The sequence below is a fragment of the Fistularia commersonii genome, chromosome 4 (assembly GCF_037954325.1).
Source record: "Fistularia commersonii isolate RoL2024-O1a breed Wild chromosome 4, RoL_Fcom_v1.0, whole genome shotgun sequence".
Taxonomy (NCBI): domain Eukaryota; kingdom Metazoa; phylum Chordata; class Actinopteri; order Syngnathiformes; family Fistulariidae; genus Fistularia; species Fistularia commersonii.
Genome location: NC_141287.1, coordinates 10,552,264 through 10,580,181, shown reverse-complemented (window position 1 = coordinate 10,580,181; position 27,918 = coordinate 10,552,264). Strand labels below are relative to the sequence as shown.

The 27,918-nt window shown below is 38.8% G+C and overlaps 1 protein-coding gene across 1 annotated transcript; it reads left to right on the top strand.

The window, feature by feature from the left end:
• The first annotated feature begins 199 nt into the window (after nt 1-199).
• tbx15 (T-box transcription factor 15) lies at nt 200-27,655 on the top strand. The gene is made up of 9 exons (XM_086145254.1): nt 200-209; nt 481-666; nt 5,706-5,913; nt 8,925-9,026; nt 16,891-17,062; nt 19,484-19,651; nt 19,963-20,027; nt 23,611-23,708; nt 26,685-27,655. Exons 2-9 carry the CDS (start codon nt 483-485, stop codon nt 27,515-27,517), a joined length of 1,830 nt encoding a protein of 609 aa, XP_086001380.1. The 5' UTR covers nt 200-209; nt 481-482; the 3' UTR covers nt 27,518-27,655.
• Nucleotides 27,656-27,918: the final 263 nt, after the last annotated feature.

Here is a 27,918-nt window from a genome sequence, read left to right as displayed (position 1 = left end):
CTCCTCCAGAAGTGCGTATCAATCAGAGGAAACTTAGAAGGGACAAAACGAGAAAAAGAAAGACGCGGAGTGGAAGGACGGGGAGACGCGCAGCGCGGCTGTCCTGCATCGAGCGTTTGCTTTCGGCCGGACTCGAAGCGCGGGATGGCTGCCCTCACATGTTTGACGCGGCGCTTCTAGTCACACTTGGCATAACTTTGGGGCTCTTGGTGAGTTTTTGCCGCGCTGTAAAAACACCGACGTGTGCCTTTTATTAAATATTGTGTTTTCACTGCGTTGGACGGACGGAGTTTTTTTTTTTTCCTCCCTCCCCCCCACTCGCTGCTGCTGTTGCTGCTGCTGCTGAACCCCCCCCCCCCCCTCCACACACACACCCCACCCCTACCCCCCCTGACCCCCCCTCCGCGCCCCCCACCCCACCCCCCCCCACCCACCCTCACCTCCGGGGAAGGATTTTTTTTTTTTTTTTTTTTTTGTGAGAAATGAGTGAAAGGAGGCGATCTGCCGCTGCTCTGAGCTCTAGAGCCCACGCTTTTTCCGTGGAAGCTCTGATCGGCTCCAACAAGAAGAGGAAGCTGCGGGGCTGGGAGGAGAAGGAGCTGGAGTTGTCCATGGAGAGCCTCGCCACGGACGGAGAGGACGCGCACTGTCTGGATATGGACCCGGGTCAGTGCGCGCAGACATGCACCACATCGCTCAAATGTCCGCAATCGCCTTTAAAAAAGATAAAAAAAAAAAAAAAAAACACTCAACCGCAAAATAAACCCCACGGATCCTGAGTCAAAACATCCGCTGTCAGTGTCCCCGTGGACTGACTCCACGGTGTCTTTGTCCGTGTCCCCGTTACCGCGGTTCACGTCACCCCTAAGTCATGTTATTCTGATAGAAACACATCATAGAAGCGTACGAGGCCAGAAAATAACAAAAAAAAGGTGGTGCTTCCCCCCCTTTCCGGCCAAATGTCAAAACAATTAAAAATAAATCAATCAATCAAATCCGAGGATCGACTTTTAAAACAGGTGACGTGTCTTTGGCGCGTCGGCTGGGGGGGAACACGGATTTTATTTATTTTTATTTTTTGGACTCAGGATTAGTGGTTTATAGTGCGGGATAGAAGAGACATAATGAAAACACGTATTTTTTAATTTCTCCTGTTGCTGTTTTTGCTTCCAGCAGCGGGAGTTTTCTGGCGGTGGGCCTGCGGGGGAAGGGTGTGGGAAGAGGTGGGAGGGGGAGTCGACCGGAGCCGCCGCGCACGGTGTCCCGCCGCGCGTCCTTAGAATTAACCGCACGGTTGAAGCGCGATTCCCGCGCCGACATCCCGACTTCGAGAAGCGGCGTAAAAATGTGTTGTTTTTTTTTTCTGAACTTCATCGGATAGTGAATTGACCTGGTAAAATGACCTCAACGATAAACCGAGACACAGATTATGATATAAATATATGATAAAATTAGCAACACGGGCAATAAAAAAAAAAGACTGTGGTGTACAAAAATGCGTTTTTATGGGACGATATAATCTGAATTCCTGCGGTAATAAGTCTATTATAAATTACATTTATAGACTGACAACCACGTTGACATTTTTCTGCCACAAATTCAGTTTAGGTGAGTGTAATTTTGGTGTTAATCCTCAAGTGTCGGTTTAATCCGCCGCGACGGTTACATTTTGGTTATAAAAAGAGAAAAAAGAGATTTATAGAAGTCCGTTTTTTTTGTGTAATGGATTTAAATGTATCGTTGTGGGACTAAAGGGGTCGCGATGAAGCCGTGACAACCTGACAACGATTTGCGCCTTTCACACAGGACCAGACACCGAAACAAAACGCCCTTTACCGCACGGATCCACTCCGAGCTTCAATTTCAAAAAAATATAAAAATAAAAACATGAAATGGGTTGGGGTGGAAATTGTAGGAACAAAAAAAAAAAAACCTGATGATGGTTGTCGTTGCCACAGGAAGGTTGAGGGCAGAATGTGATTTGTAACTTTGTTGGTGCTGTCAGGGAGAATTACTTGACTAAGTGAAAAGTTCATAAAGCGCCAGGAGTAGTTAGTGGAAATTAAGACTCTATCACCATAAACCAGGTTCAATCTATTCATTTTTAGTTTACATTGATTTGGACTGAATTGATTCAGTTACTGTTTGGGGGCCACCTTGTCCCACTCGTTGGCTGGCGGACACTTGGTACTTTTTTAAGGGTCTTGTTCTTTTCCTTAAACCCTTTGACTCGGATGACCGAACCAGGAGGTACCTTTGGTGAGTTCGTGTGATCGAGAAGTTTCACCAACGGAGGGATTTTATTTTTCTTACCCTGCTTTCCGCTGGATTATAGACGCATCTGAACACATAACATGGTCATTTAGCCTCGCAGACATAGACTGGACACGCAGATTCTAAAATCTCATAAAACAGTCTGCTTGTGACAGCTCACACATAAATACACACCAATTCACCTCCACCGTTTTTGTTTATTCTTTCATGCGTAATTACATTTATGTTTTTAAGCGCTCTATTAGTGCAACAACAACTACCACTATTACTCACACTACTGCTAATAGCAATGGCGACATAAATATAATAATAATACTCACGTTTATTATTATTTTTATAACAATCATAATAATTATTTTTATCATAATATTGGCAATCATAAAAATGGCAATAATAATTATAAGAAAAAACTGTAGGAATATATAAATCACATCGTCTGATTGTGTGATTGTTAACGCAGTCACACGCACGTACACGTACGCGCGCCTCGAAGGCGATATAGCGCGCGAAATTTTCTACCCGCTTTGAGAATGGCAGGAAGATGCAAAGTTTCTCGTTTTTCCATGACTGCAGAGGAAATAGGTGCTCTTACTGGTGGTTACATTGATGCTTTTTTGATTATATCTTCAGAAATGTGTTATTAAGTCTTTTAATTAGAAGAAAAACTCATTCTTAATTTTTAATAAATCCCCAATGAAAATATAATAATAGTCCCCAGGCTGCAGGTAGATCCGTGCCGTGCATTTCTTGGTGAGGTTGTTTAAAACCTTTTATTATCCATGCCACGTCTTATAGAAATTATAAAGATGTAACAGAAGTACCATTTTGATGTGAACAGATGAATTCGGTTTTAATGTTTCACAATCAAATGTTAAGCTGTGTTTGGCATCTTTTAAATACAAAGTAGTAAGCACATTTTGTAGTTTACTTCTTTTTTATTATATAGAGGAAACCTAAATATTCACAAAGTTAGTTTTCTCCAAAATAAAAACAAACCACCATGCTGACAGAAATGTCTATCACACAAATAATCTTAAATACATGAATTAAACATAGCAAACCGCAGTTACACCAAATATAACTAACAATCTGTGTGTGCATGTATATGTTTGTGTGTATTTCTGTGTGTGTGTGTGTGTGTGTGTGTGTGTGTGGGTGTGGGCGTGGGTGGGTGTGTGTGAAGCCAACCACAGAGGATGCCGTGCCAACACCGTCTGTAGAAAAAAAAAAACATCAATAAATGTTACTTTTTATTTTCTCACCTCAAAAAAAAAAAGAAGAAAAATCACACCAAACTTAAACATTCTCATATTTACATTTTTTTCCTCATTCTTGTCATTTGATATGTGGTTTTAACCTGGCTTTTGGCCTGATGTGTGGTGCCATGCAAACATATACGGACATGTCCACAAAGCTGCTACCAGGTGGTGTGATGTGTGCCTGCACAAAGCCAGCTGTTGATTTAGAAGTGTGTGTGTGTGTGTGTGTGTGAGAGAGAGAAAGACAGAGCGAGAGAGAGAGAGAGAGAGAGAGAGAGAGACAGTACACTGGTGTGTGTGCATTGGTGAGTGGTGGAGGACAGGTACTTCAGCCTGATGACAGAGTGTCCGGACAGAGTTGACAGGCCTCTGCTTAGCCAGCCATTTTTCACGCCCTGGATCTCGGAGGAATTCCTGTCAAATCATCTAATTTGATCAGGCTGCCTCACTCCCTGGAATGTCTTTGCTTCCGCCTCTGTTTCACATCCGCTTTGAGAGGCTGGTAACGGATTCGGTTGTCGCAATTCAGGTGGCGTTGGTCGCTCCCTGTTTTTATTATTACTACCCCCTTTTTAGTTGTGGCTTCACTCTGAAAAAGCAGCTGCGCCGAGACCCTGAACCAGAGGAATCCCTTGAGTGTGTGACCCGAGGGATATTTAGACAAAATCAAATGTGCATCTCGAATTTTTTTTTCCCTTTCCCCCTGTCAGTCAGATTAGGATACTTGTAAAATGTCTTATGTGAAACAGATTTGATAATTCCTATGTTTTTGTGTCAAACTTAAACTTAAATCTATGCTGAAGGGATGGTATGAAGCGTTGCAACATTCACCTAACCTTGCATAATTGCGCAGTACGATAATAAAAGAAGAACTCTCCGCTGCAAAGATACCCATATTGAATTTATTTTCACTGGCCTAATCTAAATATGTATCGCGTATTTTTTTCAAATTTGGATTCTAACAGTGTTTAATGAGGTGAGCAGGCGGGGGGAGCTCATGTTTTAGCAGGCTTACGTGGGACAGGGGCAGTCTCTCCCAAGGTCAAGACGGAAAGTCTTCGATCATTTCAGCGCTCGTTCTCATCCCTCCCTCCAAGCCTCCTCTCGTGGCCACGCTCCTGTTTCCAGCAGGGTTGGCTCACACTGAGCTCCAGTGGCTGGAGCTGGGAGTTTATCCAGTCTCTCTGTACCTCTGAATTTGCATAACCATATTTGTGTGCACCTCATCTGCCAAGTCAACCTTCTCCAGTTGGCCTCAATAAATAAAACATTATTAGATTCACTTTTACTTTTTGGGCGGTGGTGGTGTTGGAGGGGTTGAAGAATATTTAGCTGTAAACTCTTTCTGAGAAAACTGAAATAAGAGCTAACATGTGTTTATCAGTATATTTCTTCTCGGGCTTGGCAGTGCCAAGTTCTGGTGTGTGAGGGCTCTAACACACCAGCTGGAATAACCATAATACATTTTAGATAATGGAAGATTGTCATCATTCTGAATGAAATAACAAGTATCACTTAAAATTAGAATTTAGCACTGTACTACTACTACTATTACTACTCCGACAACTGCAGAATTTCACCGAAGTGGAAGTGTGTGTTTTTTTAATTTTTGAAAGCGCGTTTAGCACATTTGTTGTATGACGCTGTTTGTGGAAATTAGAAAGTCAATAATTTAATGCAGTACAGATAAAAAAGGATGACAAAAAGTTGATAAGTTTCATACAACTAGTGTTTGATTTGCTGGTTATACTTTATTCTGTTCAACCCGTGGTTACTGCGACGGAGAAGGCGGAGGCCTGTCCGCTCGTCCGAGATCGAACGTTTCAGTCCGTGTCGACTCAGCAAATTCGCTGATGAATTTAAAGGATCGGCATTTCAAATATAACCAAAAAGTTACTGCCTCATTTACTTGACGCTGTGGACGGTGATCCGATATAAAATAAAAAAACACTTATTTTCATTGAGCAATTGTTGTGCTTCTGACGTCACCCCCGAATTCCTGAAATGCAAGTCGAGCCTGCGAGCCAAACTCGGTCACTTCTCTCCAAAATGTACCGGCAGGTGATTTTTATTCAGCGGAGACCCTGTTGCACCTCCGTTGCCAAGTTTCTTGCGTAAAACCCAGAGCGTTCCTCAGCTGCTCGCTCATCATCTCACTCATTTCTCCATCAGACTCGGAGGCGAGTCCCGGCTCGGACGGAGAGGGTCTGGCCGATCGGACGCCCTGTCCCTTCGACTCGCCCGCTGACCTGCCTCCCGGACCCTGCGACCCGTCGCTTCCAGCCTCCATGGAGGAGATCCAGGTCGAGTTGCAATGTGCAGACCTTTGGAAACGTTTCCATGACATCGGCACCGAGATGATCATCACCAAGGCGGGAAGGTATTGACACACAGCTCTCTGAGCGATCGGCGGAAAAACGGTTTTAAATGTACGATAAATCTAAATAATACCTTCATTTTGATTTCTGTACCTCTGATTCTCTCCTCCCCCTCTCTCTCTCTCCCTCTCTCCCTCTCTCTCTCTCTCTCTCACACACACTCACACACACACACACACACACCTCTGCGAAGGGTGTTAATGTGTTGCACATGCACATGCTCTGCTGCATTCAGGCCTTCATGACGCGGCAGGTTATTTTTCATGTAGCAGAATACGGGCAGCTGGTTCAAATTAATTTCTCTGAAGCACGGTCCGGATTTTCTCGCAGTATCAGACTAGAAGTCTAAAACCCAGAGCACCAGCGCAAAGAGCAGAAGTTGACCTCTCCGGGGCCCCAAGGAAGGACCTTTGCCCGCTCTGCTCCGCGCCGCTCGGTCCCACCCACATTTCAATCACATCACCGCTCACATATTAGTGCTCCGGCTTTATTTAAAGCCTGGGGGACTACATTTTTAGGAACAATAACAGTTTGCTCTTTAAATCTTAAAAAAAAAAAAAAAGTGGACACGTGTCTTGTTATTTCCGAGGTCAGTTGAATGATACGCAAATTGCGTACTATACTGCTATAGTGATTTTTTTTTTTACTCACTTTTTGCATGCTAAAAAGTCCCATCACATTTTTTTTTTATTTTTCTTTTATTTTTTATTTCAAAAACCAAAATCAGAGGATAAATGTCATCTTGGTCGATGGACCGTTGGCCGATTTATGTCATTTTAGTTGAAAGTAGTCCGTGTCTGGAATATGAATACGTGGTGGATTTGCTCCGTTTTCTTCATATAATCAAACCAATCGGATTGTTTTTTTTTTATATTTTTTTATTTTTTTTAGAAGGTTGTTTCAAACAGCATGGGTGTGTTATAAACGAGAATCGGTTCTCGGTAAGGTGACGTTGAGGCGGAGGCGTCGCCGTGTCACGTAATAACGTCATAAATCCCGTAACAGCAAAACAGTCCCCCTTTCTGCTTTGTTCGAGTACGATTTACGAGTTGTTAATGAAAATGGAAATGCAACGTTTGAACTGCAAAATGAGGACTTTTTTTTGTTAGAATGTCGCTTTATAAGCCAACTGACGGATATTTAATAAATGCCTCCAGGCACGGATACGTGATAACATGATTCCCAATGGGCACAAAATACCGGTCCTCCCAAAGGCCCCACTCCCCCCGTCACAACTTCACACAAACATTTAATTAAGAAATGCAAATCGTTATAAAAAAAACAAGTCAATAAAAACTGCAAAATGTCTATTAATGGTATTTAACATAGTTTGATCTCAGTTTCATTGCGTTGGTTTCTTTATAGGCTAATACGGACCCACCCCTCCAAACAAACAAGTAACGTTTGAACTATTTTACGAACAACTTTTAGTTTAGAGTAAATTAAATATGAAATAACTCGTTTAAATGGGCAATAAAAGAACCGATTGTTAATAATAATATCTATCTATCTATCTATCTATCTATCTATCTATCTATCTATCTATCTATCTATCTATCTATCTATCTATCTATCTATCTATCTATCCATCTATCACGTGTGGGTGTGTGTGTTTTATACACACTCAGTAATACACTCTTTATAAAGATAGGTGGATGCATAAGTGTATATGTGTGTGTTAGTGTGTGTGTGTGTGTGTGTGTGTGTGTGTGTGTGTGTGTGTGTGTGTGTGTGTGTGTGCATGTGTGTGTGTGTGTGTGTGTGTGTGTGTGTGTGTGTGTGTGTGTGTGTGAGAGAGAGAGAGAGAGTGAGTGAATGTGTGTATGAGTGTGTATAAAGATCAGATCATTTAATAAAATTGCAACAATATAAAGGACATTTCTGGTTTTCTACTGAGAGAACACACAGTTAATTTGTATGTATTGTTTTAGGAGTATATAAGTGTATATAAATTGAAGTATATAAGAATATATAACTATATAAGAATTTAAATAAAATGCCCTTGGGAGATATTACACGTCATAAAGAGAGGGATCGCCATTCATTTTTAAAATGTGTTGATCCACTATTATTCAAATATTAATGACTATATGAGCATGGTAAATTTAGGATTATGCCTTCAGATCACTGAGCAGCCAACAGCTGTTAGAAACTCATACTAACTCCAGTTTGATGAATGCTGGATTTTCCTAAATGTTCAGATTGACATTGTTTATTTATTCATTATTTTAACTTAATTACTTCACTGAATCAAAGTGGTCTTTTGGGCTTGTAGGGTTTTGTCTGGACATTGTTAATCCCAAAATGATTATATATATCAATAAAGTAATCCAGATGTTTCTCCTCATTAGCGAAGGTTTATGTTGATCAAGCTATTTACGGCAAAGAACACCAGTAATGCATTGCAACAATACTGTGATCAATAGATATGTGTTAAGTGTTGTGCTGTTCTGTCAGTTGTAAACATGTTTTACACAGTGACTAATTGAACAATTTACTTGAGTAAAAATAACAATCTAAGAGGCTGAACGATAAGGAGCATTTTCCATGTTGATCTCATGGGTCTGCTTATTTTACCCATTTATTATTTATTGTATTTGAATTCTTCCTGGAATAATTTTCCTAGCCTTCCTCTCTGAAGTCTGTCAAATGTAGAATGATACAGTATGTTGGAAAAATGTAATTTTTTCAGTGATAGGAAGATTGTACCTCTTAGATAAGTTTTTTTTCTTGCCCCATATACTGTTAAAAGAGTTTTTACATTACAAATCTTTTTTCCCAGCCTCGGTGTTGGATATCCCTTGCTCTGTTAAGAAGTGAAATTAAATTTTGGGGCATTGTGTAACTGAGAAAACTTAATTTACTCTGTGTTTTGGTACCCTGAGGTAAATCTGTTTCACTGGAATTTCTCTCAAATGGTGCGGTTCTGCTACTGTTCTTGACAAGTTATAGTTTTTCCTGCTTCATTACGACTCTTCAAATTTATCTGTACGCTGTATTTTCTGCTCTTTAGGAGGATGTTTCCTGCCATGCGGGTGAAGATAGCAGGTCTGGACCCACATCAACAGTATTACATTGCGATGGACATAGTACCTGTGGATAACAAGAGATACAGGTATTTTTCTGACCCGATACAACCTAACCTCCATGTTGTCACACCTCTTTTCTCTGAAGTTAGTTAATGTTAGATATTTCAATCACACATGGGATTCAATTTTCTTTGCTCCTTCTCTTTTCTTTTTCTGAATCGACTTCCAACTGCAGAAATCTATCCCAGAAATCTATCTGTCTCAAAAACATTTTCATCATTTCTGGTTCGACTGAGCAGTGGTGAGGAGAATGGACGAGTGATACCCCCTTTCAGATGATTTTTTTTTTTTTTTTTTTTTTTTACAACGGCGAGAATGAAACTGCAGGAGAAACAATGAGTAATGGTGCTTTTTTTCATAACTTGAAAGAACAAAGATATTTTGTTTGTATCTGAAAGAGCAGCCTTAGGCCACACCAGCTTAACGATAGAAGTGTAGCCCTTATAGATGACTCAATAAATGCACAGCTGAACACATTATTCATATGCGCAGTAATATGTGCATGTGCAAACCTGCATGAATGCAGTCCCGCTCGACCTTCTCTCCATCATGTCATTCCTCATGATATTCTTATAAACATCAGTATCCGTGGATAAGGGGATTCTAGCCTTTTTCATTTTTCACATTTTCTCATAACTATTGTGAGGGCTGTTTTGTCTTCTACCGACAATATAGAAGAAACGGTTACTTCCATCATTTGCATCAGTGAAGTGAAGCAAAAATGATCAAAGTGTTCATGTGCTGGCAGAATAACGCTTGTATATGATGGATCTCTCTGGATATACAATAAGAAGGGTATCCTGGCTGACATTACTAGTCCCTGAAGTCGAAGCCAGAGAGAGGAGACTCAAATGTATTCATCATCCCACTGGCTGAGTTGTAGAGCTAGAGGCTGCAGAGAGGATAAGTTCTAGTATTCAGGTCTAATTAGGAAAAGGGGAAAACAAGATAAAGATGGAAAATAAGATTGGATTAACCTGCTGCAGGTCTTCATCGTTGTCCTTGCTTTAAAGGATTTATTTCATGGCTCTATTTGGATGTATTGGTTGTCAGCAGGAACAGTGTGTGGGTTTAATCTGCTCATTTGTGGATTAATGGATGCTTGTCTGAGACGTTTTGACCAACACCATAATGTTGCAAATAAACCTGGAGTCAGTTTGAACAGTGAAGGCTTCAACAAACTAAAGCCAGTATTTTGAAGGACGATTCCCAGTTTACAGTTTTCATTTCATCAAATTCCTGGAATACAATTCTTGGTACCTCTGTCAAAGTAGCTTCTGAATCAGTGAACAGTAATATAGTTGCATGGAAAATATATACATTTTGAAATTTGAAAGACTCTTTATAAGGGAAATGTTTGTGTGTAATGTTTGAAAATGACATTATAGTTCCACATACCATCTATTAGATATATCTAAAGTAACAAGAGCCGATGAGGTGATGTCAAAAAGCAAAACATAAAACAGGAAGATCACATAAGAGCGCAGTTTGGGTTTAACAAGCCTTCAGTTTGGATGTTGGGTTTTTAAACCTTGCTTTTTACTTTTTTTGGACGTTTTTGAATAAATGCAGGCACAAGGAAGGCATCGTTTGTTTCATGTTTTCAGTCGCAAGTCACAAAGCCTGCTCAGAACGTTAAGGTCATCCCATGCTTTTAATAACAGTGTTTATTTGATATCACACTCTCTTACATCTGCTTCTGTATCTTAGACGTAGCTTCAACACAAAATTAAAAAAAAATGTTTTCGTAAGTTATGATCCATCGTGACTTTACAAAAAACAGGATTAGCAACCTTTGGTTAAAGGGTCTTATCAGAGGGTTGGAATTAAGATGAGAACATTAAAAGCGCAAAAGCAAACAAACAAGAAACTCTGGTCTTTCCTGGGCCCTTCTTTTCTCCAAAAGAAATATTCCTTTCAAAGTATAGAATTTTGTAAAAGTCCACATAAATATGTATACATTTTTATTACAAAGAGTTCAGGAAAAAAAAACAATCTGAACATTTCCTTTCATCAGTGTTTTAGTTAAACAGGGATTAACATTGGAACTATCATGTGCTTTGAATAATACACAGTGAGAGTGCAAAGTAGTATTGAGACAGTGTTGAGAAAACTCTAACAAGACTATGTTTAATATAATGAATCAGTAGAAATTGACACTAGTCAATTTGCTTCTTATATTTACAACACCACTTGACTTTAATAATATCAATAATAATAAAGTACTACTACTACTACTACTGCTACTGCTACAGATGATCATAATGACTATAATAATAATTGACAAATCATTTGTCTCTCTCTCTCTCTCTCTCTCTATATATATATATATATATAATATACATATATATATATATATATATATATATATCAAAATAAGTACTAAGTACAGAAAAAAAACTATTGTCAAAATTAGGTATCCAAGTGTTAATTATATAACAATATGATAATAAATGCAATGATAAAGAATGTGAACAACTATTAACATTTAATTCATACCACAATAACAATAACAAATAAAAAATAACAAATAGTAATACTACTACTACTACTATTACTACTAATACTAATAATAAGAAGAACAATTATCATTATTATTATTAAGTGTTATAAGACATTTATTGAGACTAAAGACTACAGTTTGCTTTTTGTCATTTGACTATTTGATTTACGGCTAATTTGGCTGCAGGTATTCTCTCTGGAGGAAAAGCAACATATAATTTCAGACAGAACTAAAATCATGCCACATAAACTCGTGAAATAATGATAAAAACAGATTTGAGCGCTTGAAATGGAGAGAACTCCAAGTCTACGGATAATCCCAATGAATATAATGAAAGTAAATCTGTGATGCATTCACTGCACATATTCTTTTTTAATGTCATCCCTCATTTCATATTGTTGTTTATTGCTGCAAAGTTTTCCATCAGAGCATAGCAATCATTCTGCCCTGCCACCTCTTCCCCCTCACCCGCCAGCGAACCAAGACATCATGGAGGAGTTTTAGGGCCCAGAGGATCTTGTAAAATTAAATAGGATTTTCTTCCCTGCCGGGGAATTTACCACAGGGCTTTGCAAACTGAGCTGGGAACTGTCACTGGTGTGTCTCACATCCAGGGGAGTTTGGGGTCTGGAAATACAGTCTTTATTGGAATTGACTTGCTTTACTTGGGCTGCCTGCCCCTCTTTAGGAACGTCTCATTGGTACCGCAGTCATTAAACCACTATATATTATAGTACTTTCATGTGGACAGTCACTCAGTTTGCTCCGAGCTAAAGTCACAGAACATGGGACTGTCTGGCTCCTCAAACGTATCTCATTGCTTCATCTGTGTCAGACCGTGTTGCGTACACAGAGACAGGCACGCATTACTCACACTTTCAGAAACACATTCAAAAGGAATGATGTACACACTGTGGGATTTTTGTCACAATGCATGCAAGGACAGTTATTAGGAAAAACCGCTACCAACCCTAAATCCAAAGATAATTCAACTAAACCCAAAAGGAGATACATATATTATATAAAAAATAAGTTTCAAATCCATTGCTTTTTTTATTGCCTCGGTATGTTAACGTGTTCTCTGTATTGTTGACATAATGAAACACATAATAGTCACATTGCATAAAGTATAAATAGCTACAACAGGCATCATGACAGCACAACACTGACTTATATTATTTTCTTTTTTTTTGACGACACAGTTCAACCAAAAATAAGTTTAAGCACCCCGACGCAGACAAACAGACACACATATTCATAAAATTTGCCCCTAAACGGTAATCCAGTGGCAATAGTTACAGCATCATTAGAGTAACCCAGGTAGACCAGCTACAGCATTACGTTGGTATATTTTTAAGCGCCGCTCTGTATCATAGTGTATTCATAATGAGCCAATTGAATTGGTTATTTTTCCCGAATAAATATTCTTTAGGAGGAGGTAGTATTCGAGATAATGTATGCAAAAATCACAGTCGAAGGGGATGGATGATATACATAAATTTTTTTTCCCCACACCCACATCTGTCCAGTAAGAGTGTGACATAAAGTTTAGTCTTTATTGATCATGCTGGTGCCAGATGGCAGATTTATGAAAGATGAAAGCAGGGAGACTAATCAGATTTCCAGTCCTGTTTGGAGCTAAAGTTTCCTTGTTCCTCAACACTTTTCCTACAACACTGAGCATAACCCTAAACAGCACTCCAAACAGGAAATTACAGAAACGCCTGGCCCCTTTATGGGTGTATATAGATGTGTGTGTTTTATGTGTGTGTGTGAGTGTATGTATGTGTGTGTTCCCGTGAGTTAAGGTCAGATGTCAGAGTTGTGCGCGTAGGTGTGTGGTTGGTATTACATATAGTAAAATGCGAAACACGTAGTTAAGCGGTTCGTTTCTGTAGTTCATTACCCCATATTTGACGCTTACACGCAATGTTATTTTCATGCATCTAAATGTCTGCTTATGATTTTACTGATGTAAAACCACAAGTAGCAGGACTTAACTAGCCTGCCCTCCAAACCTAACGCAATTTTTGTATGTGTGTCTGGTTATGCTAAGATGCAGGAAGTGTGTTTCTCCTGCATACATTTTCTGCAAAAGAATGCATCAACCAAAGGTTTACTCGTTTAAATCAGAATGCGATACACACATGCACACGTTCATACACACACAAATACATGCGTATGTGTGCATCCCTATTTCATTCTGGAAAAGAAAGCAATAAATAAAGGTACTTTATTTGAATTAATTTAAATATATATTCACTGTATACATACAGTAAGCATGAACATAAATACATATATATGTATTGACATGTATAGGCACACACATATGTATGTGTGTGCTTGTGTCCGTGCGTGCGTGCGTGCGGGTGTGTGTGTGTCTGTGATACTGACTTGTGTCAGAGGACTCACAATAACCTCATCATGGATGTGGTGTAAGATTTGTAATGAAAAAAAGGTTCTGAGCAAGTTCTTTTTAGCTGTGTGACTATTATATTTCCTTTTACAAACCCAGAGGGAAATCTCAAATAATTTCACCGGGTCTTAACTGACCTCCCTTTCAGTCCCCATCGGAATGGACAACTCTTCTATTTGTGTAATGATATTTATTATTTCAGTGGCTGCAGCGCTCACACAAAATAGGTCTGTAATGGAATGCATTTAATTTAATGTGTGCAACAGAACCCTGGCAGAGACAGCACATGACCATGAGGTCAAAAAAAGGTACGGCATATTCATAATGTTTATGAAGTTAACCGCTTTTCGGTTGAAAACCTGCGGTGAAACAAAAAAATTGGATACATTTTAAATAGTGTAATAATGAAGCACAGTGCACCCTGTCTAATTTCTGCTTCTTGGGGTCTGTGTCTTGTAACCTGAACAAAAATAGCATCTGAATGGAATTGTACTTTCAATGGTAACAGTGAACCTGCTTGTAATCCCAATGAGCCCATTGGTGCACCATTGGGGGTCAGCTGCGGTTGCCCGTTGGATTAATGACGCCCAAAATATTATCAGCCGTGCCTGTATTCTGGATTTACATATTAATCCACTTTTTTTCACAAATGCCAAAGAACAAGGAATAAAGAATAACTGACTGACTTATTAGATAATACTGCAATTACTACGCCAATAGTGATGATGATGACGATTTCTATTATTTGTCTCTTGATGATGTTTAATCATTTTCAGGCTTTTCATCTACCTCTATCCTCTTTGTAGTTTATCCACTAAAAATCAATAAATCAATAAACAAACAAATTAATCAATTAATCAATAAATCAATTAATTAATCATCACAAGTTTCAGATAATCATACATATTGTAACTGTTCAAAATGCATGATTTATGTATTCAATGTTCATCATTCAATATTCATCATAAAAGTACATAAAGAAAATAACAAATAAAAGGAAAAACACTTTATTGCACAATTACTCTTCTAAGAGTGCGATGAATTTGCCTCAGCTCTGTGTGTGTGTGTGTGTGTGTGTGTGTGTGTGTGTGTGTGTGTGTGTGTGTGTGTGTGTGTGTGTGTGTGAGAAGAAAAAGAAGAGAGGAGCGAGAGAGAGAGGGAGGGAAAGAGAGGAGTGATATAAAGTTTCGATTGAAGGTGGTTAAAGACGTTTGTCACATATCATAGACAATATCTTGCATCTTTTAAAGCAATGCACAAATAGAACAAATGTGGTGAAAGCTTATCCTCATGTGTTGACCACATTTGCTCAAGAAATGTGACAAAAATTGCAAAATAGGGAGATAAGGTAACAGTCCATAGCCAATAATATGTTACATTGGGCGTCAGTTTTACACACATTAAAACATTTCTTTTCCGATCCTTTTAGCTCAGAACAGACATCTAAATAGATTCAGTGCCACTTTCTCCTCATCTGACTGCTCTAAGATTGATTTGTTTACAAATGTAACATGAAAAACATATTCCTTTGTCACCCGGAGCCAACTTTTCTTCCAACATGTCAGCTAAATGCTTTGTTTGTGTATTTTTGTGTGCTCGTGTGGTGTTTTGTGGCAGAGAAAGGCCGAGTATGTATTTTCACTTTTGATGTGCTTATAAATAGGCTGTGTACGTGTGTGCGCGTGTGCGCAGGGGTGGTGCAGGACTTTGAGGCAAAAACAAAAGGACCAAATGAGGGTTTGCTCCATGTTTTGGGAGTGAGTGATGACTCTGGCAGAGACACTTTAGCTAGAACACTTTCAACTGAGCCAGAACTAAAGGCAAACAGCTGTGCTCTCTCTCTCTCTCTCTCTCTCTTCCCCCTCTCTCTTTTACTTTTTCTCTTAAAAAATCTCCATCCATAATTGCTTATAAAGCTTCTGCCCGACTTTGTTGAAACATCTTTTTTTATTTCTTCTTTTGACCGCAGGGTGGTTAAATATTATTTTTAATGACTAATTCTTAGTTACTTCCTTCTCCTCTTCCTCCCTGCTTGTCTTCTTCCTTGCTCTCCTTCATCTCATCACACCCAAAACAAACATGCAACATAATCAGATATGTTCTTGATTGAAACGGTGTCTGTCGAGGGTTTGACTACATGTGGAATATTTTATGTCACTCTTTTCGAGAAATTTTCGAGCACACTGAGAAAGCTACACATTCTTTTTTTTTTTTTTTTAAAAAAAAGCTGGTGTCGTGGCAATATGTCAAACGGCTTGGAACTTGTTTTCAAAAATGCTTTATAGTTCCATGGAAATCAGCAGTAACCCTAATATTTAAATGATTGTCTTTAAAAAAAAAAAAGAGAATAATATTACTTATAGGAAGAGGAACACAAGTGTTGTTTGAAAATGTGGTTGAATGCAGAGACTGTGGAAGAGTTACATTGGTGTCATACAAAAACAGTTACTCAGTAACTATTAGATCATTTTATAACCGTAAGCCTAATATCCATAAATATCCATACATCTTGATATCCATAAATATTTTCAAGGGAAAAATGTACTTTCTTGAAATAACAATATTTTCTTCTTTGCTTTAGTCTCTGAGTTAACCGTAACTTGGATGTTGTCATTGATTTTTTAGAGTGTGATCTATATTTTGAAATCATGTTTTAAATCAAACAACAAGCCACATATTCTAAAAAAAAATGTTGATATTGAAAATATTACTTGTTTAAATCTTTTTTTAATTTACATTTGCAGAGATACATGGCAGTTAAGCCAAAGTAACCCCATACAAATTTGCATAACGCCATGAAATGAAACATGTGGCTCGGACATTAGACGGGATTTTTCCATGAAAAAGGAAACATGTGTTATAGGTACTTCTGACGTTCACCTTCCAGTGCTTCAACATCGGCTCAAGCGTTTTACAAATGTTAGTATTACTTTTGTTGCGCAGGTGTTTCAGTCTCCCCGCTCTCTCCCAGGTACGTGTATCACAGTTCCAAGTGGATGGTGGCTGGAAACGCAGACTCACCGGTGCCACCGAGGGTCTACATCCACCCTGACTCTTTGGCGTCAGGAGACACCTGGATGAGGCAGGTGGTCAGTTTTGACAAGTTAAAACTTACCAACAACGAGCTGGATGATCAGGGACATGTAAGGAATCCTTTCTTTTTACATATATGAATTAAATTTGTGACAGACAAATGTTTTGAACGTGCGAAATATGAAGTACAAAAGAAATCAACAAACCTGTGACTCACCAAAAGTATTTTTTTGCCCTTCGTGTTAAAATCTAATTGTACTAAATGCTTTTATAGAAGGAGTGACTTGATGAAAACGAATGAAAAAGATCACTCCTTTATCAGTTTTATATACCCAATTTACTGAAGATGGATTACCCAGAAGTACTCAGTGAATCGAATTTGGTGAGCCCATGCTTACAATTTTTTTTTGCCTCTTTTTTTAAAGTTTTTTTTCTTTTTCCTGAATGAATGGAATTGATTGTCATTGCAGAACAAAGGGCCTATGTAACTGTGATAGGTCTTGTGGCTCATATGCTCTGGATGAAGTTGTGATTCATGTGTTTCATTTCAGTGCCATCGACTTAATCTGCATTGAAGTAATAGACTTCAATTTTTGACTGAAATGCTTTAAATATGTTATGGCGAAATGGGCGACAACACTATTGTTCGTGAACTATGAGTTTAATGAGCCACAGAGAGAAAGGGGATGGTTGAAATGACAGTCTGCTCTGCCACGCATGCCCTCCCACACACTGTTTGAAGATGCTCCATAATGCTCTTAGGTTTTTATTATTGGCCTTGAGATGTTAGAACTCACGAAATGGAACCGTTGCCACTGTGGCAATATATCATATTTATTTCCTCTGTGGCTCAGAAAAGTGTTTTCTTGAAAGAGTATATGATTGGGTTTGATTTGTCGGATACTCCGGCAGTCACACCACTGAGCTAAAACTTAACTCTGACCACAATCGGTCTGATTTACTGCTTCCCTTGTCGCCATGTCAGAAACAGCGGCGCTAAGCTAAAGCAATCCTCACTTTGGCTTTTCTAAATGCATAAATAAATGTAAATATTTTACTGTAATTTCGCAAATTACAGCAGATATTATTTAACAAACTATCTTAATCTAGTCTTAAACTAGTCTTAATCCTAGTCATCATTTATTCACGAAACATGAAATCCTTTAATTATTAGCTTTATCGATCCCATATGTTGACACTTCATAAGATTTGATATTCTAATATCTAAAATGAACAGAGAAAAAAAAAATTCAGAATAGTGTCAGTTCAGAATTTTGTAGGAAGTTGCATCTAGAACAAAACATATGAAAATCAAATTTCAAGGTCGTGTAGTGGCGGATCATAGTGATGCAATTATAAGACATGGCTATTATTTTGCCAGGAATTGTTTAAAATTGGATCAGAGAGAAAGCAAACAACTATAATATTTATCAATAGGGACAACCCTGTACATGAATGCTCATATTGTTTGTGTCATACAAGTTTCCTCAAACGTAAAATTTCACTGCATTTCAATTATTTAAATGAATAAATAGATCAATCACTAAATAAACACTAAAAACACAACAATTTTCCTCATCGTCATTGTTAACTTCCAATTTGTCTTTACGTCATGTAAACAAATATAATATCCACTATGGCAAAGCACATTGGTTGGAAAATATATATATTTTTTTTTTTTTTCTTTTTTTTTGCAAATGTGCTGCTCATTAGCAGATTCACAGGATCAGCCTGACATATGTGGCCACCTGATGTGATAAGGAAATGTTCCTCAAAGGGCTTTCCTGGTATGATGTGATCATGCTGTTTTAGAGCCCATCAACCAATCAGGTCCTCCCAGATTGTGTAATGCCAAGTAACGGAGTGTCTAGACAAGGAAAGTTGCTACCGTAACAGCAACATTTGCATCACGTTGGACAAAATGGTGGCTCCCAGAAGTGGTTTTCCTCTGAGGAAGATCACATCAGTGCAGTGGCAAATACTCAAACAAATGGATATGGCAAGAGGACCAGGGTCAGAGCACGCAGAAAATGAATTTCTTGGAAGAGAAGCCTCATCACTTATGAAATGAAGAGTGTCATCAGAAGCCGTTTCAATTCTGAATCGTCGCGTATCACTAGCCACAGCAAAGGTTGCGGGAAAAGAAAAGTATATATGAGTTATCACATTATTAAAAAGCCAAATTAAAGGTGGAAGCACATTGTATGAAGCTGCCAATGGGAAATATTAACATGCTTATCCTTGTATAAATAATTTGTAATAGTGTACTTATGTATAGTTTGTAGAAAATGCATTTTGGCTGTGGGCCTACAGAAATAACTGCCAGTTTGTTTGTTTTTTTCTTTTTTGCCAATTTAGGACACAGCTGATACTTGATAAAGCAATAAAACGTATCCGAATCTTGAAAATATCAGGGACCACTGATGGTCAGAAATTGAAAAGTTATGTTGAATAAATTCTAGATTAAACTATTTCCGGCCACCTGCCATCTAGAGTGACCCATATTCACATATTTGTCTTAATTTCTCCAGATTATCCTTCACTCAATGCACAAGTATCAGCCCCGTGTTCACGTAATAAGGAAGGACTTCAGCAGCGAACTGTCCCCAAACAAACCAGTTCCGAGTGGAGAAGGAGTAAAAACCTTCAGCTTCCCTGAGACAGTCTTCACTACTGTCACAGCTTACCAGAACCAGCAGGTAAAAGATATCAGTACACAAAGAATTTTGATATTTACTTACTTACTTATCTATTAATTTGCTTTTTTATTTTATCATACCTGCACATATAATTTTCTTTCAATTAGTTCAAGAATTTAAGGTATCTACTATCTCTGTATGATGACAGAAATATTGAAGTACCTTGATTTCTTCATTTTCAAACATGTGACATTTCCTGCCGTCCGTCGCTTTTTTGCTCGCTTCTTTCTTAGCTGGTAAAAAATAATTCTATTCTTTCATTAGCAGGCTGCAATTGTTTTAGCCATTGCTTGATGTTCACCTATTTGCAGATCACCAGACTAAAGATTGACCGGAACCCATTCGCCAAGGGATTCCGGGACTCAGGCAGAAACAGGTAGGCTATTACCATTAAAAACACTTTTCCATACTGTGGAAGTATGTCTGTCTGATAAAAGCATTTGCCTAATTGTACATTTGAATATATATCCAAATCAAAGTCCTGTGTTGCATCAGATTTTTTTTTCTTTTGGCAACATTACAAACCCTACTCAGTCACGTAGCTGAATTATTTTCCAAATTATACATATTATTCAAAAATATATTTGCTTGCAAAACCCCATTTTGGCATTCTTTTATACATGTGGCACAAAGGACCTTATCATTTGGAGATGACCCTTACCCTTACATTTCTCCAGATCAAAACATCTGCAATGTCCATTATAGGCATTATCTCATGCATTGAAATGTGAACACACACCAGATTCAAAGTGTTTTTTGATATTAACCCCTTTTTTTTTTTACCAAAGTATAAAATGACACCACGTGTTGTCTAAAATGTATTGTAATTGTGAAATGTGCTTAACCTTCCAGTAAGAATATAACCACACTCATCTGATTATTCAAAAAAGAAGTTACATGCACAAATATGTTTACTTCATGGGTGTGTCTAAACTACTCGAAACAAATCACTGAATATTAACAGGATGTGGTTTGTTGAGCTGGACAGGATTACTGTGACTATGACAGGATTCTGCTCAAAGCAAGGACAAGAGCGTCTGAATTGTGAAATATTCAAATGACCATTTATTTAGTATGGACTCTAATACAATGTCTCACCAGGGACAGCCATTGGACCCTATCCCCATCAGATGGTAGAGTTCTTTTTTAAAAACACAATTTCTTTTTATTCATAACTTGTAAATTTTAAGAAATAGTTCTTGAAAAATTCCAAAGACTGTGCATACAATTATAAACAAACAAAAAAAAACAAAGCAAAGCACCAGAGAATACCTGGCAAATTTGGACAAAGAAACAAAATACAATACAATTGTCTAAAGACAGATTATATTGTAATACTTGGAAGATATATGATTAAGGATGTCATGTGCACACCAAGGAAGCATATTTTCCTGTACAATGAAAATCTTTCTTCTCTGTCAGCAGTGAATGCCAAATAGTGTATAAATCTAAGAATAAAAAAGAAAATGTCATGCTACACACAAAAAGCAATTTTAAGGCTGCATGTGAAGAATGCAATAGAAATATAACCTATGCAGAAATGTAAACTATGCACATAGAACTTGGACGATGTTTGACCTCCATGATTAGTTACTTAGCCATAGAAGGGAACTTATACCACATGGAAGCTGGTGTTGCTTGAATTCCAGCCATTGAGGAATAAATTATAGATCCACATGTGAGTCCAGCTGTATAATAATAATGTCGATATTATTTGTGTTACTACCACTGGACTGGAAAAAAATATATGATTTGCCATGTCTGCTATTGCACAGTATAGCAAATTTACTTTTTCTTTATTGTGGGAAAATGCAACAACGACAGTGTCCAAATTTGCAGTATCACTGCATTAATGCCACCTAATTACCTCTTTCATTACCGACTTTCTTTTTCCCACATATGAATGGCTGAATTTGGGTTTTAGGTCTTTATGATGAGAATGAATTTAAATAGCAGGAGTTACACGGTCGGGTAATTAGATTTCGCAATTTCCAACTGCAAAGACCTGCTTGACTACCAAAGGGTCAGTAAAATGCTGTGTAAACAATGGGAATCTGTATCCTAACACATCATGTACGTAACCTGCTTCAATTTAGTTGTCTGGACATTTTATGAGTGGCCCCAATGTGTGACAACACACATTAATAATATGCTCCCTGAGAGTATGACTAGTTGTAAAATTAATACCTTTGTCTAAACGTTAAAACATGAGACATATGTGAGATGAATTTAAAGTATGAGCAATGCATTACAACATGGCAACATGCAAAATGTGACAAATGTGTGACACACCCCAACTGCTGTGGTCATCTGGTCTTTTTCAGCTGATACATTAGCTGTGACATCGTGTGCTGTTATATCAGTCAAAAGGAAGTTTTCTGTTGGTGACTGACAAAGTAGATACATGTCTCTTTAGTTTTAGTGGTTTGCATTGATTTTCTATTATCCTTCTTTTCCTGTCCTTCTTTCCTCCTCTATTCCCTCATTCTTTTAATCCTTCCTTCCTTCCTTCCTTCCTACTCACTCTTCTCTTGCTTCTTGTGATTCTTTTGCTACTTTATACTTAAATTATCATATAGAACAGTTGTGGAGGAATGGAGTTGGGGTGGGGGTGGGGGTGCAATGAACCACCAGACCCCTCTGCACATGAAAGCAGCCCCCTCATCTGGTTTGCATTAATGGCACACAGATATTTGAGACATCTTTTTTCATTTTTCAAACAATAGACTATTTGATTTATGAACTGACATTAGGATTTCATTGCAAAGCTACATATGAAAAGATAACAGTGGATGAGATATTTATTGAAATATATGTCCGTTTTCTTCTTCCCCATTGGATTTATTTTATTTAGCTTTGAGTAGATATCTCTTATTATAAGTGGGAAATCAGCTATTGAAATCATTTAAAGATCTCAGTCATTCTACTGTGCGCAGTAATGAGTCATAAATGAGCTTTGGCTCTTTGTTGATAGTTTTGAATCATATTAGCGATTTTGTAGATGAATTGAAAGTAATCAAAATTTATGAACAGCTTTTTAGTTTCATTAGCATAATTGTACCACCGTTACCCCAGAATGTCCCCCCTCTGCTATTTTCAAACAATTGAAAACTTTACTTCCTTAAGTTAAATAGTTGATAAAATGGTTGGCGAATCTTCTCTGGTAGAAGAAAATTTTATCAGAGATCTGCCCCGCTATGCTTAATTACACCCCACTTTTATAATATAAGCGGGGCATAGTTAAGTATTGTATATGCCCTTGTTTTTTCAGCAGCCCCTTTATATCAAACTCGTCGAGATTTGGGTTAATATGGTATCGGCATCGTTGGTGCCTGGTGACCAGACTTTATGGCCGGGCGGAGGGATACAGCTCATTTGTTGGGTTAAGGTCCCATAGCGTTGTAAGTGTATGAATGAGGGCGGTGATGCCGAGCGCTGGGCCGATTAGCACGGTGCACTAACGAGCTGCCACAGCCAGGGAATTAAAATAACATGAAGAGTGACAGGAGCTGGAATCCCTGGGACAGAACTCAGTGTTGCACAGGGGAGTAAATCAAGCAGGAAGGAGAACTGTGTACAGATTCGAGATGAAACGTCACCTAGATTTATGTACGCAGTAAAACCATGCCCCTTTTTAATGGGTCCAGTTTCCTCTGAGCAAGACTCCAGTTTCTCCCTCCCTCCTGTCTTGTTTCTCCCTCTCCCCTTAATACTCTCTCTTCAGTTTGGCTCCTTCACTGCACTCTCCATGTCTTTCAGAAACACAAAAATGAGAGTTGAAAAATAAGCAATTAAATCTTAATATGTCTGACCCCTATGTGTTCATGTCATCTGGTTAACACACGCACACGAGGGACATTCTTGCGCCATTTTCTCTCATTGTTTTCTCGACTGTGGTCTTCTGCGTGTTCAGTTTTGTGGGTCACATATAAAAACACATTTTTTTCTCTGTCTGTCAGGACTGGCTTGGAGGCAATAATGGAGACCTATGCTTTTTGGAGACCTCCTGTGAGGACACTCACTTTTGAAGATTTCACCAATATGCAGAAACAGCAAGGTGTGCACTACTCCACTGAAGCTTTTCTCTTGAATAAAACCCACAACTAACCCATATTCTCAACACTCCCAACTGTTGATTCCGTTATTAATCATCCACTGTTTTAAATGCAGACTTCTTATCTTTATTAGAAAATGTGCCTGTTGTGTCTTTTCAATGGATGTTATTATTACTGAGCAAACGATTTCCGTGATTTCCTTAAGCAAGAGTAATTCCAGTCACCTTAAACCCAATAACACTATCATTCAACCACCAATAATCACAACTACTTCAGCAAATTCAATAAATACTGCATGACTAATAAGGACACAAATGATATTGCTGAAGGATTTTTTTTTCGTTGAGGTTAAGATACCATATAAGTCCTTTGTGCTTTCCCACTGGGTGCCCGCTGATCTGATCTAATGATAATTTTTCATTTCCCTTTTCCTCAACACAGAGCCTCGTTCGGTGGTAATTATATGACCTCGGCGCATGTGTTGTCCCAACCTGAACTCTTCCGCCGCATAGTTTCCTTGAATATATCACCACATACTACATTCGCTACGACGCGCTTCATTTGAGCTTGGCCATACGCGGCTCTTCTGGCAGGTCATCTTGTGTCTGCTGAACTTTTCATATCATGTTCAGCTCTTGAATATAAAATCATTAACGAAATCCTGTGGCTTTTGGATGACTCCGCGACACAAGTCAAAGTCATTCATTCCATTGCCTTTTCACTATGTTCCAACATCAGTACAAGATCGTAGTTACGTTCCATTCAAGAGCCTCGTCAGTTTTATAGCAAAGCCCTTTGCTCGCTGACCTTATCGTGGTGCCTCTGGAGGTCAGAATGACGTGATGCTCCGTATTTTGTCTTAGCAATTGGACACGTGTTTGTTATCATTTAACACCTCCGAAATGAATTTAATTAAAGTCCTCGTGCTGCAGTGGACCCCGTGTCACTCTGAGAGCACAATGAGGTGAATGTTCGCTCGATACGTACGCGTATGTACGTATGTATGTGTAAATGTATGTACGTGTGGATGTGTGTGAGTGCAACATAAACCCCTTCATTAGATGATTCAAATACTCATCTATTCCCCCTCAGCATAGAACCACCTCAGGCTATTCTAACCAAAGGAAAACATGACATCATTATGCTATCTTCCTCTCATCCCTTTCTTTTTCCCTACACACATTTACCTTTTCTTTCACTACCATTCTCTCTCTCTCTCCTGTTTTATCTTTGTTTCTGTCCCTCTTTCTAAGCCCCCTTAACTCCTTTGAGGAGAGCAGAACACGTAGCTTTATTATCAAAGGCATATGGCTCAAAATCAGAATCCCGGCCAAGCAAGTCCTGAATTATTTAGTTATGCCTCCTTATTCTGGTTTCAAACTAAATTTCTCCAACAATAAGATGAATCCCAGCCAAATTCTCATTAATAGAAAAAAATGTGATTTATATCCCACAGCTATCATTTCACTCTGTTAGGGAATGCAGATATTTACTGTAACAAGACAGGGGGGTGAAAGTACACACACACACACACACACACACACACACACACATACAAATATCCATATGTACTGAATGAGTGTGTGTGTGTGTGTGTGTGTGTGTGTGTGTGTGTATACACACAAAAGAAATGCACTGAAAATATGTTGTAGAACTGATGACCAGACATGACCAATACAATTGATAATAATCCAGCATTCGGCATGTGCATGCCATTGCTCTGAGGGCAAGTGAGTTCATACAGGTAACAGATGCATGAAAAACACGCCAACAGTTGATTCTGTGCATTTGGATCAGTGGTATGTCTTACTATCCACTTCTGCTTCTAAAAAAACAAACAAAAAAACAGCATGTTTTCGAGTAAAACACTTTGTTCCAGTAATTGCTGACTGTACACTAGGAGGATTTCTTTGTTTAGTCTCATAAATGAATATATTCAGCAAACAGTCTCATTTCAACCAGATGGGGCAGACTGCTGTTTCTTCTATGCTTGAACAGTTGAATGTGGAGGTCTGGCACAGATATTAATACTCATACCCCCCATGGGGGTTTTGATCTTATAAATTTGCTGCTAAAAGTAGTATATGTGACAAGATTTTTCCCTCCATAATTAACATGTAGAAAAATTCAGACCGTATCGCTTGTTTTTGGCATCATCAGCAAAGCGAGCTAGATATGCTCCAGTTGTCTAATTACAAATTGGTTAAATGAGTTCCTTCAGCCAAGTGTTGCTGGAGTTTGTCACTGGCAGGAGGAAACTGATCTTCCAACTCAAATACAACTCTCATTTGTCTAAATATATGAATATGGAATAAAACAAAAAAAAAATTGCTTCTCTTGTTGGAAGTGACAGTGTGGCTTCATATACCCTGATTGGACATTGGCCTAGACTAATTCTGATTAATTCTGAACAATGACATTAATTCTGACAAACTAATGCCTCACTCATATTTTCATATACACCAAAATAGATTTGAAGGCAAGATCCCTTTCTTGGCACATTGGAGTTTTATCTCTTTGGGAAATAAACCTACCTCGTTGACAAATAGGCCTGCCTGAACCCTGCTGCAGTAGTTTTCTCTGGGCAATCACAGCTCTGTTAGAATACGGCTCTCCAACCTTCTCTTCTGCAAAAGCAGCAGTCCTTTAAGTGCCAGGATTTGTTTTTTTAATTCATTCATTTTTAATGCTTGTGCCCAGAATAATGAGATTAAAAAAAAAAAAACTATTAAAGTGACACCATAAAGAATGCTTTTATAATTCAGGTTTACATATGTATGGGTGCACATAAACTACACAAAGAAAAACTGTGCTATGTTGAATTAATTTGTGTGTATCCTCTATCCTCAACTGCAAAATTTCCAAAGACTTAACCTTGAACAATTTTGGATGACAGACCTCCAACTGTTTCTGTCCTAAAGGTGCGCTGATAGAAAAAAATGATATAAAAACCTTGTTTTCTTGTTATATTCTTTTAGGCGGAAGCACTGGAACTTCTCCAACAACTTCCAGCACAGGGACACCATCTCCTTCCGGTGCAGCACACCTCTTGTCCCCATCCTGCTCCCCTCCAACCTTTCACCTGGCCCCCAACACCTTCAATGTAGGCTGCAGAGAGAGCCAGCTCTGCAACCTTGGGCTGTCCGAGTATCCGGCCTGCGCACGAAGCAATATGGCGGCCCTGCAGGGATATAGCGGCCTGGCCGACAGTTCCTATGGACGTCTCCAAGCTGCAGGAGGTGCTGTGGCCCCCGCCCAGCCAACTGAATCCTTTCTACCACAGAGGACTTCCTCCTTGATTGCCGCCGGTATGCAGGGCAGTACGCACGCTTCCCTGACGGGCGGTAGCGGCAGCAGTGGCAACGGAACCAAGATGGATGCCTACAGTGGTCAACTTGGCTCCTTCCCAGCCTCACAGCTTCAGTATATGATGCAAGCGGGAGGGAGCTCGAGCTCTGCTTCATCCACCTCATCTGGATCCTCCCCTTCCACCGGTCACATGTTTAGTGGGAGCCACCACCACGTGCAACAGGGTTCCTATAACGCTTTCTCTCTGCACAACCCTTATAACCTGTATGGATACAACTTTCCAACCTCTCCTCGCCTGGCCACCAGCCCTGAGAAGCCCCAGGGAGGGTTGCTCTGCTCCTCCTCCTCCACCGGGGCTTTTGCTGAACGCCAGTACTTGTCCAATGGGAGCATGGACACGATGCACATGATCGGCAACACCACCGGAGGCCAGCAGGGCAGTAGCTCCTGTGACGGTCGTCAGTATGGTTCCTCCTCTCAGATGTCCATGCACATGGTGTAGAAAATTGAATCATCTCTAATGGTTTCCAGTCTGTCAGCTAAAAAAGCAAATCTATAATCAATGAACCCTGTGTGAGGACAATATTTTTGGAGTTCATGATGAACAAGTGTTTTTACATGAAGTGTTTAAGTGTACAAAACATACCTTTTAGAAAAGGATATCATCTCATGATTTAGTTTTTGAAGACAATGCTACTTAAAAAAAAAGGCATTTTAGAGGGAGTAAAAAAAAATAGTTATTTAATTTTTTTTTTTTTTTTTCCTAAGCAGGAAATAATTGAGAAAGGAAGCTGATGAGGAAAAAAGAAAATGAACTGATGTCTTTGTAAGATAGTCATGAATACAATATATTTCATTTCAGCAGCGACTATCACTTGTGAAACCATCGATCTATTACGGTGC